Here is a 12,332-nt window from a genome sequence, read left to right as displayed (position 1 = left end):
GTAATGCTGTTTATCTGAATTAAGACAATATTTCGATTAAGAAATCCTCTCTACTAGGCTAGTGAAACTTAACTAAACTACTAAGCAAAATGAAGATAAAAAGAAGCTAAGTTAAGGAACTATTTACATGCAAAAACGAACAAAAGACAAAACAAAAGTGTCATGATGCAGCCTGAAGGCTGCATTCTGAACACTTCCTGGCTCCTTCCCCAGTGCAGCCCTGATTGGGAACACCTGACAGGACTGCAATCATCTTGGACTCACTCCAACTTCTCTCACCACTATAAAGATTCACCTTCAGTTTGTCCTGGTCGCCGATTCGTCTCAGTCTCCTGAACACAATGCCTGTCTCGTTCATGCTCGTCTCCTGGTTCTGTTCCTGTCTGCTCCGGTCTGTTCTCGCCTGCCAGTTTCCTGTACTCCTGCAACCTCCGTCTTCTTTGCCACACAGCAAATCTTTCTTTTTGCCAGCAAACATCGTGAAAAACTATAATGAATGAACATTATAAACACAGATGTTAGCTTAATAGCAGTGGCCGCTGGTGAAAAACAATCTTGGTGGGGCTGGCCAATAGATTTCCCTGCCAGATTACACATATTTATTCAGAACCAAAACTATTTAAACTGAAGTCATACTGGATGAAAAATGTACACGCGCTTACATATTTTGCAGTTACATATTAATCTAATATACACACAAATTATATACACATAAATCTATCTCTTTCTTCCAATATATACAGGACTGTCTCAGAAAATTAGAATATTGTGATAAAGTTCTTTATTTTCTGTAATGCAATTAGAATCATGAAATGTCATACATTCTGGATTCATTACAAATCAACTGAAATATCGCAAGCCTTTTATTGTTTTAATATTGCTGATTATGGCGTACAGCTGAAGAAAACTCAAAAATCCTATCTCAAAATATTAGAATATTTCCTCAGACAAAGTAAAAAAAAAATTATAACAGCAAAACAAAATCAAACATTTGAAAATGTCCATTAATGCACTCAGTACTTGGTTGGGAATCCTTTTGCACAGATTAGTGCATCAATGCGGCGTGGCATGGAGGCAATCAGCCTGTGGCATTGCTGAGGTGTTATGGATGCCCAGGATGCTTCAATAGCGGCCTTTAGCTCATTTGCATTGTTGGCTCTGGTGTCTTTCAGCTTCTTCTTCACAATAGCCCACAAATTCTCTATGGGGTTCAGGTCAGGGGAATTGGCAGGCCAATCAAGTAATGCCATGGTCAGTACACCAGTTACTGGTGGTTTTGGCACTGTGGGCAGGTGCCAGATCATGCTGGAAAATGAAATCATCATCTCCATATAGCTTTTCAGCAGATGGAAGCATGTAGTGCTCTTGGTACACAGCTGCATTTACTCTGGACTTAATGAAACACAGTGGACCAACACCAGCAGCTGACATGGTTACCCAAACCGTCGCTGACTGTGGGAACTTTACACTGGATTTCAAGCAACTTGGATTTTGCGCCTCTCCAGCCTTTCTCCAGACTCTGGCGCCTTGACTACCAAATGACATACAAAACTACAAATCTATTCACCAATAGATGTCAGTAACATGACAAATCTTGTATTCTTAGTAAACACAAAAAAAAAACCCAAATAACAAAATAAAACACCCTTTTTCTGCGTCAGCTACAACCTGTCTTGCTCAAGCTTCACAATTGGCATTCCTTTCACACAACTGTGCACTTATCACAGGTATGCCAGCAGAACCAAATTGCCCTAACAAAGTTCCTGCCTTAGATTTTCAAAATAAGTGTCCCAATGACCAATAAATCTGCTGTCATGGTGCCGCCGGGGCTGCCCTCCGTGACGCCCGCATCTGACTCTGCTGCTTCGTCGGGGTCGTGCTCCGTGACGCCTGCCACAGAATATCCTGCCCACCGGAGGCTACTTCTGGTCCTCAGCCGCCGCTTGAGTTCTCCAGTGTCCCCAAGTGGATTCCTGAATTTTTTTTTTTGTTTTGACCTTGGCCTGCTGTTCCAAGCCTCTTTTTGTTTACCCAGTTGGGTCGTTTTTTGTTTCCTGGTTTCTCTTACGTCTGCCTGATGCGGCTCCACGACGTCTCCAGCTCCAGCCATCTCCAGCCTTTCTCGTCTGCTTCAGTTTGGTACTGTCTCTGGTCTCCATCTCCAACTCACCATTTACAATAAAGACTCTGAAACGTAACTCTGAGTGTGTCTGAATTCAGGTTCAACTTCCTACTGTGTGACATCTGCATAATGCAAAGGAAAATACAATAACTTAAATTATGGCAGTAAAAACAAAGTTGAACTAATGATGTTTCAGTAAAACCGTTTAAATAGAACAGTAAAAGGCAAATGTGTTTTTAACCTTGATTTAATAAAAACTCAGGCTTTCAGCACTTTCTGGGAGTTTGTTCCAGATCAGTGGAGCATAGGAACTAAATGCTGCTTCTCCATGTCTGGTTCTGGTTCTGGTTCTGCAGAGCAGGCTGGAGCCAGAAGACCTGAGTGGTCTGGAGGGTTGATGCACTGATAACTGTGATGGATTTAGGTGCTAATTCAGGGATTTATAGACTAACAGAAGGATTTTAAAGTCTATTCTCTGAGATCCAGGGAGCCAGTGTAAGGACTTCAGAACCGGGTCCATGTTCTCTACGTTCTTAGTCTTAATGGAAGGACTTCAGAACCGGGTCCATGTTCTCTACGTTCTTAGTCTTAGTGGAAGGACTTCAGAACCGGGTCCATGTTCTCTACGTTCTTAGTCTTAGTGAGAACTTCAGAACCGGGTCCATGTTCTCTACTTTCTTAGTCTTAGTGAGGACGCGGGCAGCGGGTTCTGGATCAGCTGCAGCTGTCTGACCCACTTTTTAGGCAGACCTGTGAAAACACCGTTGCAGTGATCAGTTCTACTAAAGATAAACGCATGGATTAGTTTTTCCAGATCCTGCAGAGACATTAGTCTGGAAATGTTCTTTAGGTACTAGACGGTCCACTTTGTAATTGTCTTTAGATGGAGGTTCAGGTCTGAGTCCATCACTACTTCCAGATTTCAGGCCTAATCAGTGTTTTCTAGCTGAAGCTGTGTGCTAACTCTTGATCTCTCCTCTATTGGTCCAAATATTTAGGCCCGAGCAGCGAAGCGCTGCGAAGGCCTATTGTATCTGTATTGTAAATTATTCTTATTATTCTGCCCCCCTAAAGAGGGGCCTTTTTGGGGGCTTTATCATACTCAAAAACTCACCAAACTTTGCAGATGCATGGTGACTAATTAAAAATTTTGTATTTTAAGGTCGTCACAAAAATCAAAAGAAAAATGTCTCAACAGCGCCACCTAGCAATTTTCAAAGGACCCTTTGCTATTCACTTACTTCATCGTAGAGACATGAGATTTGGTACAGTGGTAGAGCTCACCAAGACGCTCAGAATTTACAATTAATGTCATAGTGCAAATATCACAGGAAGTCGGCCATTTTAGATTGAATATCTGATTTTGACCCCATTTTTGACGTTTACAGCATTGGTATTTGATCCAACTCTTCCTAGAGATTTTGAGCGAGCGGCTTGAAACTCGAGCAGTCTGATCATAAGGCATGGCCAATTAAAAGTTATCAAAACGGTGAGTTTTTGAGCATGCTGAAGGGGCGTGGGCAGGGGTCAAAATTCACCTACTCGCTATGAAACACAAAACTGTTATATTTCATACACAAAAACTCACAGAGCCAAACTTTCAGTAGTTGATCACCACTAGGTCTCCTACAATATCCAATGGTCAAATGATGACATTGCTTAGGCCACGCCCCCTGACAACAGGAAGTGTCATGTTTTATTGTTAACAGTCGCTATGTTACCCCTCTGAGCTAATCAACATGAAACTGTGTCCACAGACAGAAGACATGTTGCTGTGTTGTGGATTCCAGGCCCAACTGGATTCCATGGAGCAGTGCGGCGTGGTGACATGGCGAAGTCACCTGAAACGCCGCTGCCATATGTCCAGACTTCCATAAGATATTGACAAATTTAATAAAAAGTAACTTAAAATTACCTTAAAAGGACAACATTTTTAAAAGTCAAAAGGCTTATTTAATGCTTTGAGAACCTCTCTTTTATTCGGCTACAAAATCAACCAAAACAGGATGATCTTTTAAGCTATAAGACCATTTTTAAGATGTCAATACATAGATTTTAAGCTGGTGGGTCGCCACTGCCTCCGGTGGCCAAATGCATCGCTGCATCAACTGATCTGCACCAGTTTAATCTCGTCATGGCAAAATTATTTTTTCACTTCATGTGTGGCCCTAATACTCCATCGTAAGAACACCGCTGTCGTTACCGCGGGTCCTGGGGAAAAAAAAACAAAACGCTGCTCCTGGGGGGGAATTTTTGATTATGCTCACGCATAGATGTGTAATACTTCTCATTGCAATTCAGACAGGCGCAGACTGCACCGTGCAGTTCATTTTAAAGAGGCAGTTTTGGCGCATATTCCGATAGAAATGGGCTGCGGGCAGCCTAAGTGTGTTGTCGTGGGCGTGTTTACCCGCTGCAGGTAACCGCTGTGAAACAATCAGAAAGATTTCCCTAATTAATAACATCTTTATGGAGCGCTAGACTTATTGTTACTATGTGCTGCTTTATCAGTTCTCTCTCTCTCGCTCGCTCGCTCGCTCATCATCGGACAAAAATCAAACTGCTTCGTGTTTGTATTTGAAATTGTGCGTGAGACTCAGATTTAGAAGTGTTGTAACGACGTTTGAGCTGTAATTTCAACCGTTATATATATCTTGTAACTTTACTGAATTTGCAGTTTAAGAAGATTGGGTTTGACAGACAACACCAACTGTCCCCTCAATCCAGTGCACACAATACCACAACAGACCTCATCACGCTCTACAGTACATCAAGAAAACTAAATCAACTAAAACAAGTTCACGAGTGCACATGAAATGAAGTTAATCCATATTTGTGTGTCAGGGTGTCTAAGCACTCTCCAGAATTTGACATCTCAGCAGAACCTGTAATAATTATAGAAAGTAACGTTATAGTTGTTCTGCCTTTTGTTAAGACAGCAAGGAATTCATGTCGTGAATACATTACATAAATAACATATTAATTAATTCTTAGTCAGAGGAAATCCACGGTAAAAACAGTTAGAAACGTTTTGGGTTCATATTTAATCGAGTGAGACATCACAACTTTGTTAGATCTCTATTTGAATTACGTGAGATAGTGAGTGCTCTCACCTTAAATAAAAGATCTTTGACGTATTTTGCTCCGGTTAAAAGCTGCTTTTCAGCGATGAAGCTAGGGAAACTGCTAATGTTGAAGCTGAATTTGTTCTACACGCTTCTGCCTTGGAAAAGTATTTGTCTTTTTACAAAAACAATGTTTAAATCAAACTCCATCATAAATCAGAGCTCTGATTACCCCGTATGTTCCTAACAGAGCACTTCGCTCTCAGACTGCAGGTCTGCTGGTGGTTCCTAGAGTCTCTAAAAGTAGAATGGGAGGCAGATCCTTTAGCTATCAGGCTCCTCTCCTGTGGAACCAACTCCCAGTTTTGGTCCGTGAGGCAGACACCCTGTCTACTTTTAAGACTAATCTTAAAACTTTTCTTTTTGACAAAAATTATAACTAGTGGCTCATGTTACTCTCAGCTACCTTTATAGTTTTACTGCTATAGGCTTAGGCTACTGGAGTATATCAGGATCTAATTTTCTCACTCTATTGAGTTCTACTGTTCTTCAATTATGCATTATGTGTTGTCATTTCTGCTTTAACTTTCTGTTCTCTCTCTTTTCTCTTCATAGTAGGTACACCTGGTCTGGCGTTCTGTTAACTGTGACATCATCCAGAGAAGACGGCTCACCCGCTACTACCATCTAATGTAGAACAGATTACTAGATCAATGTGTGCTTCTGTGCTTTTTTGTCTCTCTTGTTGTGTCTCTGCTCTGTCTTCTGTAACCCCAGTCGGTCGAGGCAGATGACCGTTCATACTGAGCCCGGTTCTGCTGGAGGTTTTTCCTTCCCGCCAATGGGTGGTTTTTCTTCCCACTGTCGCTTCATGCTTGCTCAGTATGAGGGATTGCAGCAAAGCCATGTACAATGCAGACGACTCTCCCTGTGGCTCTACGCTTCCCCAGGAGTGAATGCTGCTTGTCGGGACTTTGATGCAATCAACTGGTTTCCTTATATAGGACATTTTTGACCAATCTGTATAATCTGACCCAATCTGTATAATATGATTGAACTTGACTTTGTAAAGTGCCTTGAGATGACATGTTTCATGATTTGGCGCTATATAAATAAAATTGAATTGAATTGAATTGAAAGCCAGATTTGGGAACAAAGGTTATTCAGACAACGCAAGAAAAGGAAGCTTTGTGTGGGGAACTTTTTGTCTAGCTGCATATGGCCCCAGGACAGCACAATAGTTTTCTTGAAGTATAATTTTGGAGAAGTAGAAACAAGTATTAATTTCAAAAGGTAGGTAAAAAAGGAAAAAAGTTTTTACAAAAAATGTCGTTATTTCAATCTTGCTGTGAAAATTGGTGAAATATTAAAATTTTTAATGCTTAGATATAAAATTGTTGAAAATGTTTTTTGGCATGCCATACTTTATATTTATAGGTAGCCTAGATGTGCATAATAAAAGAGTGGAACTAAAAGCTGGTCTAAAATTTTTATGGAGCTTTAACTTGCTAAGAGTAATAACGTTAGATGATTATATGTTTAAAATGAGATAACTGTCTCATAAAATGTGATAGTTTACTTGGTCTAAAGAGATGATTCAATTCAATGTTATTTATATATCGCCAATTCATGAAATATGTCATCTCAAGGCACTTTACAAAGTCAAAATCAATCAGATTATACAGATTGGGTCAGATTATACACATTGGTAAAAAAAAATTCCTATATAAGGGAACCAGTTCTTTGCATCAAAGTCTTGACAATTAGCATTCTCTCTTGAAGAAGCGTAGAGCCACAGGGAGAGTCGTCTGCATTGTCCATGGCTTTGCAGCAATCCTACCTACTGAGCAAGCATGAAGCGACAGTGGGAAGAAAAACTCCCCATTAACGGGAAGGAAAAACCTCCAGCAGAACCAGGCTCAGTATGAACGGTCATCTGCCTCGACCGACTGGGGTTACAGAAGACAGAGCAGAGACACAACAAGAGAGACAAAAAAGCACAGAAGTTCTACATTAGATGGTAATAGCGGGTGATCTGTCTTCCCTGGATGATGCCACAGCTAACAGAACGCCAGACCAGGTGTACCTACTATGAAGAAAAAAGAAAAATCAAAAAGTTAAAAGCTGAAATGACAACAGTCATTCAAAATTGAAGAACAATAGACCCTGGTGTCCTGCAGTAGCCTAAACGTATAGCAGCATAACTATAGAGGTAGCTCATGGTAACATGAGCCACTCTAACTATAAGCTTTTAAAAAAAGGAAAGTCCAAAGAGCCAGCTTCTAGTGGAGAAGTTCAAGTATCTTAGGGTTTGCTCACGAATGAGGGGAAGATGGAGCGGGAGATGGACAGGTGGATTGGTGCAGCGTCTGCTGTGAAGCGGGCGCTGTACCAATCCGTTGTGGTGAAGAGAGAGCTGAGCCAAAAGGCGAAGCTCTCGATTTACCGGTCGGTTTACGTTCCTACCCTCATCTATGGTCACGAGCTTTGGGTCGTGACCGAAAGAACGAGATCCCGGATACAAGAGGCTGAAATGAGTTTTCTCCGTAGTGTGTCTGGGCTCTCCCTTAGAGATAGGGTGAGGAGCTCAGTCATCCGGGGAGGACTCAGAGTAGAGCCGCCGCTTCTTCACGTCAAGAGGAGCCAGTTGAGGTGGCTCGGGCATCTGGTCAGGATGCCTCCTGGACGCCTCCCTGGTGATGTGTTCTGGGCACGTCCCACCAGGAGGAGGCCCAGGGGAAGACCCAGGACACGCTGGAGGGACTATGTCTCTCTGCTGGGAACGCCTTGGGATTCCTCCTGAGGAGCTGGCCCAAGTGGCTGGAGAGAGGGACGTCTGGGCCTCCTTTATAAAGCTGCTACCCCCGCGATATTGCTAAAGTGTTCCTTTGGCAATAGTCCAATTGCTAAAGTGTTACTTTTACATTACTTTTGGGTGTGTATACACCAATTTAGATGTTAAACTTTCATAACAGCTGTCTTAATGCAAGAAACAAAACCCTTAAACACATGAAATAGCAAGTAACTTTAAAAAACTAAAATGGTTTTGTGAACTTTTCACATTAAGCTGGATTAACAGCTAGTAAGATACCTTTGATTAAATTGGTATACTAATGTTTAAACCAGGGGTGTCAAAGCTACGGCCCGCGGGCCGAATTCGGCCCGCCGAACGATTTAGTCCGGTCCGATGGCCAAATGCATTATCATTATTCAACGGCTGTATCTCCTCGCTGCATCGAGCGATCTGCACCAGATTTTTTGTGAGTCGTGGGGGAACACTGCCGAACACGTTCGTGTGAATCGGCCAGTGGACGGGCGGGCAAAATGCGTGACAGCATCTGCGGTGGCGGGCGGCCGGCGGTGCGCAAATCCCAGCGGTGGCCAATAGGCCAGAGCGGCGCTTTGCTGCGAGGGCCGCTCATCACCGCTTGCGGTTTTAATATTACTTCTGTTTTGTTTTTATTCAATTGAAGAAAGTTTTGACACATCCAGGCATTGATTTCTTCTAGGCATTTACTCAGAGCCTGAACTGGTTTATAGTCACCTGGTGACATGGTGATGTAGAGCTGTGTGTCGTCTGCATAGTGATGGTAGCTGATGATGGTTTTTTTTATTATCTGAGCTAGGGGGAGCATGTAGACATTGAAGAGGAGGGGAGCCAGGATCGACCCTTGGGGAACCCCACATGTAATGTAGTGCCCGTAGGTAACTTTACAAGTCCTTTAAGTAGGATTTAAACCAGTGGAGAGCTGTACCAGAGAGGCCGACCCAGTTCTCCAGGCATTCTAACAGGATGGAGTGATCGACAGTATCAATGCTGCACTGAGGTCCAATAGAACCAGCACGGTGGTTCTTCCACAGTCTGTATTTATATGGATGTCATTAAACACCTTGATAAGGGCGGTCTCTGTACTGTGGTGAGGAAACCTGACTGGAAAACATCAAAGCGGCTGGTCATTGTTAAGAAGGTGTTTAATTGTTGAAACACAGCTTTTTCGATAATCTTACTGATAAAGGGGAGGGAAATTTTATTATGAAAATAGTGGAGAACCTTCCCAGAAGACGCCGACCTACCTGAATTATTCCAAGAGTTCAACAGCTCATCCTCGATGAAACGTCTGCAGGCCTCAGTGCTTCAGTTAGGGTCAGAGGTCATGATTGTTCAACAAGGAGAACAGACTGGGGGGAAAATGGCCTCCATAGGAGAGTTTTCAGTTACGCTATGTGAACCTTGACAGGAAACTATGATGGGAAGCAGTTTGTGAGGAGGACGACTTCACTTGTTTCTTGTCAGATGGAAGGAACTGAAGTTGTCTCTGTGAGAAGCTGGAGATTAAACATGATTTTTAGTTATTCAGCAAAATATTCTGTTAGGACCTGCAGAACAGCTCACTGCCTCTACTGCTGCAAAATAGTAAAGTCAGCATTTAATTTGTGGCTTTCATCCTAAATGGTCAGATGTGTAAAACTGTGCTTCGGTAAATCCGGATGGAATAAGCTTTCTGCTTTACAGGATATTTATTGGACCTGAATCACTGAGAATTGACTGGTTCTGGTTTCTCTCTCAGACTGACTGAAGTCCAGAAGATGGAGGATTGTGATCTAAAGGAGAACAGAGCAGAACCTCCAGGATCCAGCTGTCTGTCTGTGAGGAGTGACCGGTCCAAAGAATGGAATCCAGTCTTCAGTAAAGAACCTGGACCCTCAGAGTAAAAAAACAGTTTCTAACTGATCCATATGGCTGCAGAGATATAAATCTAGAACATTGACTGGTTTATCTACAGCATCTGAATCCAAAGTAACTTTATTTTTCTTAAAGCTAAATAATTCTGGAGGAAGTGACTCAGGGAACCAGTAGTATTGAACTGAAGACCTGAGAATCCATAATGGTTCAGTGTTGGGTGTTATGGTTTTCTTTCATTTATTTTTTCTTTTAATGTGTGGAGTTAGCTTGTTTGGAAATGGGTTCTGTTTTGTTCTGTCCAGCCAGTTTATGTGATGTATAGCAGACCCAGAGAGTCGTGAGATACAGCAGCAGCTCTGCCAGGTGACAGATGAGTGTTAGAGGGGCCTGACAATAAATTTATTTTTCTTAGGTTTTGGCGTATAATATGGTCTGTTGTGCACTGATGAGGCCATGTTAATGCCACAATTGAATACCAAAGCACACTGCCAGGACTGGTCAGCTTTGCTGCTTTGCTCAAAAACGGTCAGATCAGAAAAACAGTTTATCTTTTTACGTAATTCATGTTCTCCAATCAGAGCAAACTATCAAGCAAACGCACAAGAGTTTATGGGAACTTTACTGAAGATAGTTTACTGTGACGGGAATTTAAATCGTAGTTTTCAAATAAACTAAAATTAAAAAAACTGTCTGTATAAACACGGAAGGTGGCGAACACAATGCTGTCATAACCTGTGAGTTTATTTAATTGCTAAATGCATGTAAATGTAAGAAAGGTGTGTTTGTAACAAAAATCCGGCTGACTGACGACCACTGCGGCTGTCACTGTCATAGAGGTGGAGAGCTGGCAGACAGCTACATAACGTAACTGTGTTAGAGGAATGCTGGCAGTGAGTTATCTTTCTCCGTTTCAGTACTGAGGTGAATTACTGTGTCCCAGCTGCATATTCCTGTGTCACGGTGCACCATAGCGAGCTCTCCCACCGTGCCGCGGTCTAAATGGCTTTGTATGTAGAATCACGCCGCCAGTTTAAAGCCTTTGGTCGAAAGGCTTAAAACTGGCTCTAAACCTGCAACACAAACACTTCAACTAGTCATAAAAATCATAATGGATTTGTAACGGAGTGTTGCACCTGGAAGGGAGGTGTGGATTGAGGGGCTAGTGGTGTGTGTGTGTGTGTGTGTGTTTCAGCCAATCAGAGTGAAGTCAGCTTGGAAGATCTGCATGTCATTACCAAAACCAACTCTTTTACTGAGGGGGATGTCAAAACTATTGACTGTTGAGGGGGCCTGACAAAACTATTAAAATGAAATTCTTATGAAAAGCTACAAATGCAGCAATATCAACCACATGAAATGGTTTATACGGTGATGTCATGGCACCTTTAAGTTCTGTAGTTGTAACATTAATAATGTCATAAAGAGGAAAGCCATACTAAACTGTTTAAAGACAGATAAAGTACAGATTGTGCTTCTTCAAGAAACAATTAAGTGATAAGGAACACAGAAAACATCTGAGTGAACTCATGGTGTTTCCATGAAGAGAAAGCAAAGCTGAGGTTCTGTTCTGACCCAGCGTCTGGTCCGCTCTTTGTGGTGGACCCTCATGAACATCTCCAGCTTCAGGAGGACAGCCCCGCCCTGTTGGTAGTGAACTGTTTCAGTGATGAAGAAATGTCTCCACAGAGGGAGAAAGAGGAGCAGCGTTGGTGTGGAGGAACAGAGGTCCTGCTGTGCTTTGTGTCAGAAGGTCCTGATGGACCCGGTCTCTACCAGCTGTGGACACTGGTTCTGCCGACAGTGCATCACGTCACACTGGGTCCAGTCTGCTCCATCAGGACCCTCCTCCTGCCCCCAGTGTGGAGAAAGACCCAGACCAGGACCTGGACTGCTGGCAGCCAATCAGAGCAGCTGTGCTCCAGGTGAGACTGAACATCTCCAATCAGAACTTCCTTCTATCGTCTCTGTTGAACTAATTCCTCGTCTGTAGTTCGGATATGGAAATTGATGTCTTTAAAAAACTTTTTTGTGATCAATTATTTCCCCTGAATCTCTGGATTTCCAGCTGCTGTAAATGTAATGTTTGTGTTCAACCCAACAACCTATTGGGTTTGTTTTGAAGTGGTTCTGTTTTCAGCTCTTTGTGCTAAATGCATTAAAACTGAACATCTCCTTAAAGCTGCAGCTCATTTTGATGCATGGAAACAAAAAGGTGGAGAAAACAACCTGCTGCACTGTTGCTCTCAGACTGCAGGTCTGCTGGTGGTTCCTAGAGTCTCTAAAAGTAGAATGGGAGGCAGATCCTTTAGCTATCAGGCTCCTCTCCTGTGGAACCAACTCCCAGTTTTGGTAACATGACAAATCTGGGAGGCAGACACCCCGTCTACTTTTAAGACTAATCTTAAAGCTTTCCTTTTTGACAAGGCTTCTAGTCAGAGTGGCTCATGTTACCCTGAGCTAC

General features: G+C 42.6%; 1 protein-coding gene across 2 annotated transcripts in view; it reads left to right on the top strand.

Moving 5' to 3' along the window:
- Positions 1 to 12,332, top strand: part of LOC118556862 (NLR family CARD domain-containing protein 3-like) — a 353,674-nt gene that overhangs the window by 306,120 nt on the left and 35,222 nt on the right. Inside the window, exons 2-3 of one of the 2 annotated variants that reach the window (XM_036125406.1) lie at positions 9,756 to 9,896; positions 11,558 to 11,793. The exons of the other annotated variant lie outside the window; for it this stretch is intronic. Coding sequence (XP_035981299.1) covers positions 9,775 to 9,896; positions 11,558 to 11,793 — 358 coding nt within the window. The 5' untranslated portion in view covers positions 9,756 to 9,774. The remainder of the gene's footprint in view (positions 1 to 9,755; positions 9,897 to 11,557; positions 11,794 to 12,332) is intronic. 2 annotated transcript variants of the gene reach the window in all.

The sequence above is a fragment of the Fundulus heteroclitus genome, chromosome 21, assembly GCF_011125445.2.
Source record: "Fundulus heteroclitus isolate FHET01 chromosome 21, MU-UCD_Fhet_4.1, whole genome shotgun sequence".
Lineage (NCBI taxonomy): Eukaryota > Metazoa > Chordata > Actinopteri > Cyprinodontiformes > Fundulidae > Fundulus > Fundulus heteroclitus.
This window is presented reverse-complemented; position numbering and strand designations above follow the sequence as displayed.